This window comes from Jaculus jaculus, chromosome 2, assembly GCF_020740685.1.
Source record: "Jaculus jaculus isolate mJacJac1 chromosome 2, mJacJac1.mat.Y.cur, whole genome shotgun sequence".
NCBI lineage: Eukaryota > Metazoa > Chordata > Mammalia > Rodentia > Dipodidae > Jaculus > Jaculus jaculus.
This window is the reverse complement of record NC_059103.1, coordinates 123564026-123573018: the sequence shown is the minus strand read 5'-3', so window position 1 is coordinate 123573018 and position 8993 is coordinate 123564026. Positions and strand designations below refer to the sequence as shown.

At 43.4% G+C, this 8993-nt stretch overlaps 1 protein-coding gene across 1 annotated transcript in view; it reads left to right on the top strand.

The window, feature by feature from the left end:
- Positions 1-1084: 1084 nt before the first annotated feature.
- The window catches only part of Tcea1 (transcription elongation factor A1), a 56114-nt gene continuing 48205 nt past the window's right edge, over positions 1085-8993 (top strand). The window contains exon 1 of the mRNA XM_004653356.2: positions 1085-1310. Within this exon, the coding sequence (XP_004653413.1) occupies positions 1248-1310 (63 nt within the window). The 5' untranslated portion in view covers positions 1085-1247. The remainder of the gene's footprint in view (positions 1311-8993) is intronic.

Here is an 8993-nt window from a genome sequence, read left to right as displayed (position 1 = left end):
CAAGTGCCTTAACTGCCAAGCCCTCTCTCCAGACCCTGACAGATCTTTTGCTGTGCAACTGAACACATTATGCTAGCACCTCTTTTTGTGCCAGGCTTACGTGGGTTGCTGAAGAACTGAAACCAGACAGCAGGTTTTGCAAGCAAGTGCTCTTAACCGCTGAGCCATGTTATCTTCCCAACTTCATAAATGTCAGTTTTTCTCTTTTCTTTTTTGTTCTATTCGAGACAAGCTCTCACTTTGTCCTAGGTTAATCTGGAAGTCTCCTCGTCCGAGGTTGTCCTTTAATTCACAGCAATCCTACCTCTGCCTTCAGAACGCCAGGATTAAAGGCGTGTGCCGGCACTCCAGGGTTTATGTGTCAGTTTTCTTTGTGGGTTGTTAATCATAACTCAAGAATGTCAACTTCCAAGCCTAATTCCACAAGTAGGCAAAAAGCCTCAATTTCTTTGATCAGATTTCTGTCAACTATTTTATTAAGAGTTAAGTCTCAGTCCTCACGGAGCTCATGAACGATGTAACTTTATTAAAATTTTTTTTTTTTCCGAGGTAGGGTCTCACTATAGCCCAGGCTGACCTGGAATTCTACTCGGTATTCTCAGGATGGCCTAGAACTCAGGGAGCTCCTCCTACCTCTGCCTCCCAAGCGCACGCCTTTAATCCCAACGATGTAACTTTAAATAGCCATCCAATGAATGGCAAAATGGGCCATGCAGGGAGACGGGTTCCGTTCTAAGCGTGGTGGTGGTGGCGGGGGGAGCGGGAGAACGGGCTCCGCTCTCAGACTTTAAAACCAACCAAAGTTCCGTGTGACGAACTCGCCTCTGTTCCAGCTACGTTAGTATCAATGGCTCCGAACGTTCCAGGCCGTGGAGGAGGACTGCAGGCCAGCCTCATCCTGTCAGGGAGCTGGGCCAGAGGACCAGGCGGTAGGCGGTGCAGCCTTCCAGTCCCGGTAGGCTCCGGCGTGGTGACGGGACGTAGCCCGCGGAGCCGGCTCTGGAACCCCAAGCCGCGGCGCGCCGTCTGCGATCGACTAGTAGCGCCTACATGGCGAGCGGCGCTCGGCTGGCACTGCCTGTGGGGGAGGAGCCGCCGCCGGCCTGGTTTGTGCGGAAGGGCCTAGTCGCCGGCCTCCTGTTGTGGGGTCTCGGTACGACGAGCATCGCTCTCTGCCGTCCTTCGACACCAGCTCAGCCCACTTCCCGTCCCCGGCGGACTGGGCCAGCGGAAGACCCGCCGGAGCCATGGAGGACGAGGTGGTTCGCATCGCCAAGAAGATGGACAAGATGGTGCAGAAGAAGAACGCGGTGAGCGCGGCCAGCCGGCGGGAGGGCGGGCCTGCGGCGGGACCGCGCTAGGCCGTGGCGGCCCGGCGCCCTCACTCCTTTCCAGGTCCTTCCTCGTTAATACGGCGAGGTGGGAACCGGGGCGCGTTTCCTTTTGGATTAAAAACTTTGGTAGGAGCCGAACCTCGCGTCCGGATGGGAGGTTGTCAGCGCACTGCTCGGCCCGGAGGGGTCCGCTGCTGGATGCTGCCCCGCGTGCAGGCTTGAGACCGCAGGCTGCGACCTGGGTTTCTCCTGGATCGGACTTTTTGAAGAAGTCAAAACATCCGTTAATCTCAACTGCTTAGGGCTTACTTAATGATTAAAAAAAAAGTAAACTATGCCAGTTCTTTGCAAACTGGTTAAGCAGTTTTTACAAAGTAGATGTTGTCTGGCAGTGGTGGTCAAAACAGAGATGGTTACGGGAGCCCGCCCTAATCTACATGCTGCTTGCTGGTAGATGGGTTTGAACGAATGCCATTTCTGGGTACTTTGTTCGCTGCATACCTATGGACTCACTTGTTAATGACATTAGTCTGTTAATAAGGACAGTTTTCACACGATGTTTCTATAGTTTTGTCCACCTTCCATTCAGCACACATCCATGGTTGTCAACTCCTGTATTTGATCCCCTGTGTTGAGCATATTTTCATTTCAAAGTACGTGAAATAATAAAATCATGAAGTGATACTCATTTGCACAGCACGGTTGAGTTGCAAACCCTCTGTGCAAATAGTTTTGTAATCCAGAACACATCTGTGGACACATAGGTAAATCCATTTTATAGGCTTAGACATTGAGTCAGAGATTATAAACTTTTTTTTTTTTTTTTTTCCGAGCAGGGTTTCACTCCAGTCCAGGCTGACCTGGAATTCACTATGTAGTCTCAGGGTGGCCTCGAACTCATGGTGATCCTCCTACCTTTGCCTTCTGAGTGCCGGAATTAAAGGCGTGCTCCACCATGCTGGCTACCCTCCTGTTTAAGTACCTTGTAGTTTGGATTAGCCCAGGAACTACTGACCCACTGTATTTCCCATATCACTGCCAGATTAGGAATTATTGTTGACACTAAATTGTTAAGGCTTTAAACATTCTCTCTTCCTCTTTCTTCAGAAACTACATTGCCCAGCATTTAATTACATGCCCGGTTAATCTGCACTTGGTGTTGTGGCCTTTTAAAGTATTTCCTGTTTGTTTTCTGTTCCAGATATTAGCTTGTGTCATTTATGTGTTGATTCAACCGTTTCATTTCCCACTGCAGGTGCTAAGTTCTGGTTATATGATAGGTTGAACATTTCATTTGTTTTGAATAAATTGGGAAATTTTTGTCTCTACTGAAGAGGTCCCCATTTTCCCACACTACAAACGTTTAGGGAAAAAAATAATTTGTTAGATAATTTCTTTTCTGTAATTTATTGGAGAATGAGGATAAATTCCAGTAATTCCTCAAATCCAAGTCAAGTTTCCATATTAGATCTGTTTTCTGAATGTTCAAAACTTTACCAGAATGAGAATTTGCTTTGCAAAAGAAAAGTAAAATTGTTTTTTTTTTCTTTCGTTTTTCTGTAATTCAAACAGGCTGATGAAATAAAGAGAAAGGTCAGAATGACGCACCTTCTTTTTCCCCAAGTACACAACCAGAGATAGCTTTCTAAATGTTTAATAATTTAACAGAAGCAGAAGGATTATGGCAGATTTGTTTCCTCCCACCCCACTGTGGTTTCTAGATATTTATTTACTTATTTATTTGAGACGGGATGTTGCTATGTAGCCAGGACTGATCTGGAACTTTAAAAATGTCCTGAGTCAGTCTCCTTAATGCTGTGATTACATGTATTAGCAATGACAACCATCATAGGAGCTACTTTTTTAAATATTATAATGGGAAAGTAGAACCTACTAGAAGAATAATTATTTTAATTTAAAAATCTGCATGATATTATTGGATATCATTTTGTTTTGATTCTTTTTTTTTTTTTGGTTTTTCGAGATAGGGTCTCACTTTAGCCCAACTGACCTGGAATTCACTATGTAGTCTCAAGGGTGGCCTTGAACTCATAGCGATCCTCCCACCTCTGCCTCCTGAGTGCTGGGATTAAAGCGAGCGTTCTACACCTGGCTAAAATTCTTTTAAAAATACTCTTAATCACAGTACTTGGGGAGGCAAAGGTAGGCAGATTGCTGTGAGTTTGAGGTCCACCTGAAACTACAGAGTGAGATCCTACTTTGAAAAACAAAAGCAAACGGGCTATTTTTTTCTTTGTGTATGAAGGGGGCAGGCATATCAGCATCTCTTGCTACTGCAAATGAACTCCAGATGCATGCATTTTTTTTTTCTTTTCAAGTTTTTTTTATTAACAACTAACATGATTATACAAAATATCCCATGAGAATGCCTTCCCTCCCCCCACTTTTCCCTTTGAAACTCCATTTTCCATCATATCCCCTCCCCCTCTCAATCATTCTTTCTTTTATTTTGATGTCATGATCTTTTCCTTCTGTTATGATGGTCTTCTGTAGGTAGTGTCAGGCACTGTGAGGTCATAGATATCCAGGCTATTTTGTGTATGGGGGGAGCACATTGTAAGGAGTCCTACCCTTCCTTTGGCTCTTATATTCTTTCCACCACCTCTTCCACAATAGACCCTGAGCCTTGGAAGGTGTGATAGAGATATTGCAGTGCTGAGCACTCCTGTCACTTCTTTCTAGTACCATGATGCCTTCTGAGTCATCCCAAGGTCACTGTCATCTGAAAAGAGAAGATTCTCTACCAAAAGTGAGAGTAGCATTAATATAAGGGCATGAACATTAAGAGAGTGCTTACTGGGTAGTTTGATAAGCATTGTACATACACTTACCCAGATAGCAGCAGACGTTATACCCCTAGGGCTCATGACTACCCCTGTTTTACATTTTCAGTATCAGGATGTATTCCCTCCCATGGAGCGGGCCTCCAGTCCAATTAGAGGGCAGTTGGTTTCCATCATGACAGATGTGCCACTATTGCTCCCGTTGGCTCATTTGGCCTGGCCATCCAAATGTAAGGTTTGCAGTGTCCATTGTTGAATATCTTCATTGGTGATTTCTCTTTTTCCCATTGAACTGCATGCAGAATGGCTTTTTCCAGTTTTCTGTCAGCTGGCCTACATGGAGGAAGTTATCAGCTCAGTTCCGGCAGGATTTCTCAGTGGCCTTGCAGCCCAAGTATGTGGAATCTTCAGCAGTAGGGTCTTACCATCTATTCCTGGTGGGAAAACAAGGGCCTCAGCAATGGCCTGTAATGTTTTGGGGTCATCAGGGACCTCCCTGGCCAACAACTCACTGGAAGATATCCCATCCCTGGCACTGAAAATTTTCTAGCAACAATCTATGGCTCCTGAGTGTTCCATTGTCTAAAAAAGAAGGTTTCCATATGATTTATTTATATCCTCTTAGATTTTGTTTAGCCCTCCTTCCGCCTTTCCTTTACTCAATCTCTTCCCCTGACTTCACTTTGGGCCTTTTCACCCCCATTAATCTATTCTTCTACTTACATACATACAATACCATCCTATTAAGTACCCCCCCTCCCTTCCTTTCTCTTCCCTTTATATCTCTTTTCCAGCTTACTGGCCTTTGCTACTGAGTTTTCTTCCTACTCACTCACACAGAAGTCTAATCATCTGTAGCTAGGACTCACATATGAGAGAGAACTAGCAATGCTTGGCTTTCTGAGCCTGGGTTACCTCATTTAGTATAATCCTTTTCAGATCCATCCATTTTCCTGCACATTTCATAACTTCATTTTTCTTTACCACTGTGTAGAACTTCATTGTATGAATGTGCTATATCTTCATTATCCACTCATCAGTTGAGGGACATCTTGGCCTGTTCCATATCCTAGCTATTGTGAATTGAGTGGCAATTAACATGGTTGAGCAAGTATCTCTAAGGTAATGAGAGAAGTCCTTAGGATATATGCCTAGGAGTGCTATAGCTGGGTCATATGGTAGATCTATTTTTAGGTATCTCAGGAATCTCCACACTGATTTCCACAATGGCTGGGCCAGATTGCATTCCCACCAGCAGTGTAGAAGGGTTCCTCCTTTTCCACATCCTCGCCAGCATTTATGGTCATTTGTTTTCATGATGGTAGCCAATCTGACAGAGTGAGATGGAATTTCAATGTAGTTTTAATCTGCATTTCCCTAATGACTAGGGTTGTAGAACATTGTTTTAGATGTTTATATGCCATCCGTATTTCTGCTTTTGAGAACTCTGTTTAGTTCCATAGCCCCCCCCCCCTTTTTTTAAGGTAGGGTCTCACTCTAGCCCAGGCTGACCTGGAATTCACTCTGTATTCTCAGGCTGGCCTCGAACTCATGGCGGTCCTCCTACCTCTGCCTCCTGAGTGCTGGGATTAAAGGTGTGTGCTACCACGCCTGGCTCCATAGCCCATTTTTTAATTGGCTTGTTTGATTTCTTATTTAATTTTTTGAGTTCTTTGTATATCCTAGATATTAATTCTCTAACAGTCTCTAACAGATGTATAGCTGGCAAAGATGTTCTCCCATTCTGTGGGCTGCCTCTTTGCTTTATTCAGCATGATGGATTAGTGGTTAACATTTGCCTGCAAAGCCTAAGGACTCTGGTTTGATTCCCCAGTACCCACGGCAACCAGATGCACAGTGTGTCAGGAGTTCATTTGTTGTGTCTATAGGCACTGGTGTGCCCATTCTTTCTCTTTCTCTGTCTCTTTCTCACATACATTCTAAAAAAACTTAAACTAAAAATGAGAAATTAAAAAAATGTAAACTCCCTTGAGACATTACATACTTTGTGTCTGTATCTACTCTGGAATCTCCATATCCTTGAAATCCTACCAGTTTATAGGCTTTCTTTTTCTTTTTTTTGGTTGGTGTGCCAGGGCCTCTAGCCACTGGAAATGAAACCCAGATGCATGCATCACCTTGTGCTTCTGGCATTACATGTGTCCTGGGGACTTGAACATGGCTCCTTTGGCTTTGCAGGCAAGTGCCTTAACTGCTAAGCCATCTCTTCAGACCCAATTTATAGTGTTTTATGACTGCCTTTCACTTGATGTAGTTTTTTGTTTGTTTTGAAACAATCTCACTAGTTTTCCTGACTGACCTGGAACACTGATTTTGCTGTTTCAGCACTTAGTACCATGCCCAGCTTAGTACAGGGTTTTAGAGGACAGTCTGTATTATATCCTGTATTGGTATTTCACTCTGCTTTTTTTTTTTTGAAATTTGAAATTTAATTTTTTTTAAAATTGTAGAATAATTTTCACTTTACTGGTGGCTAATGCTGCTACCAGTAGATGTTTCTCATCTTTTTTTTTAAGACTTATTTTTATTTATTTATTAGAGACAGAGAGAGGGAGATGAAAAGAGAAAAAGTGAGAGAGAATGGGCACTCCAGGGCCTCTAGCCACTGCAGTTGAACTCCAGACACATGCCCCACCATGTGCATCTGGCTTACGTGGGACCTGGAGAATCAAACCTGGATCATTTAGGTTTCACAGGCAAGCGCTTAACTGCTAAGCCATCTCTCCAGTACCCCTCCCCTCCTCTTTTTTTAAATTTTTCATGCTAGGGATGGACCCCCAGGTTTTATGAATGCTATGTGGGCAGGCACTCTACATTTTCTGTTTGTTGCTAGGGTCTCACATTAGCCCAGGCTGACCTGGAATTCACTATGTAGTTCCAGGTTAGCCTCGGACTCTGGATCATTCTACCTCTGCCTCCCCAGTGCCAGCATTAAAGGCATGCATCACCATGCCTGGATCACTATTTTTGAGTACATCTTCATCTCTATTTATTTATTTATTTATTTTTCAAGGTAGGGTCTCACTTTAGCCCAGGCTGACCTGGAATTCACTATGTAGTTTCAGGGTGGCCTCACTGTGATCCTCCTTCCTTCCTCCTACCTTTGCCTCCCTAGTACTGGGATTAAAGGCATGGGCTACCATGCCCAGCCTGCCCCTCTTTTTTTTTTTTTTTTTTTTGCATTTGTGATATGGACCAGAAAGAGAACTTCAGGTGTCCTCCTGTTTGCTTTTCTTTTGTTCCCTTGAGACTGAATTCTCTCACTGAATCAAGAGCTGCCATTGTTTTGATCAGACTGGCTGATCAGTGAGTCACTTGCAGGACTGGGATTATAGGCATGTGTGGCTATGCACAGCTTTTGATAGGGATGCTAGTGGTCACTGAGACTCTAATTTAGGTCCTCTCAGGCTCTCTCCATCAAGCCATTTATCTCCCCGGCCCTAGATTATAATCATTTTCGTGGCTTTAATGTAGTATTTCATGGGTTTGATTTACAATTTTCTTTTCTTAGTATTTTAAATTTAATTTCACTTTTTATTGACAATTTCCATAATTGTAAACAATATCCCCCTCCCCCCCACTTTGCCCTTTGAAACTCCACTCTCCATCATATCCCCTCTGCCTCTCAGGCTCTCTCTCTTTCTTTCTCTCTTTTTTCTTTTTGCCTTTTTTAGTTTTCCAGGTAGGGTCTCACTCTAGTCCAGGTTGACCTGGAATTCACCCTGTAGTCTCACGATGGCCTCAAATTCATGGCTGTCCTCCTACTTCTGCCTCTCAAGTGCTGGGATTAAAGGCATGTGCTACCACGTGGGCCTCCAGTCTGTCTTATTTTGACGTCATGATCTTTTTTTCCTATTACGATGGTCTTGTTTGGGTAGTCAGGCACTGCAGTATTTTATTTTTATTTATTTCTTTTAGAGAGCAAGAGAGAAAGAGGTGGGGTGGGGGGGGCGGTGAATGAGAATGGGCATACCAGAGCCTCCAGCTGCTGTAAATGAATTCCAGACACATGCACCACCATGTGCATCTTACGTGGGTTCTGGGGAATTGAACTGGAGTCCTTTGTCTTTGCAGGCAAGTGCCTTAACTGATAAGCCACCTTTTCAGCCCTGTATTTTTATTATAATAAACAGATTTGGATAGATATTTTTTCAGTGATTCTTTTTTTTTAAATATTTTATGTTTTTTTTAGCTAGGCATGGTGGCGCATGTCTTTTTTTTTTAATTTTTATTAACATTTTCCATGATTATAAAATATATCCCATGGTAATTCCCTCCCTCCCCACCCCCACACTTTCCCATTTGAAATTCCATTCTCCATCATATTACCTCCCCGTTACAATCATTGTAATTACATATATACAATATCAACCTATAAAGTACCCTCCTCCCTTCCTTTCTCCACCCTTTATGTCTCCTTTTCAACTTACTGGCCTCTGCTACTAAGTATTTTCATTCTCACACAGAAGCCCAGTCATCTGTAGCTAGGATCCACATATGAGAGAGAACATGTGGCGCTTGGCTTTCTGAGCCTGGGTTACCTGACTTAGTATAATACTTTCCAGGTCCATCCATTTTTCTGCAAATTTCATAACTTCATTTTTCTTTACCGCTGAGTAGAACTCCATTGTATAAATGTACCACATCTTCATTATCCACTCATCTGTTGAGGGACATCTAGGCTGGTTCCATTTCCCAGCTATTATAAATTGAGCAGCAATAAACATGGTTGAGCATGTACTTCTAAGGAAATGAGATGAGTCCTTTGGATATATGCCTAGGAGTGCTATAGCTGGGTCATATGGTAGATCAATTTCTAGCTGTTTTAGGAACC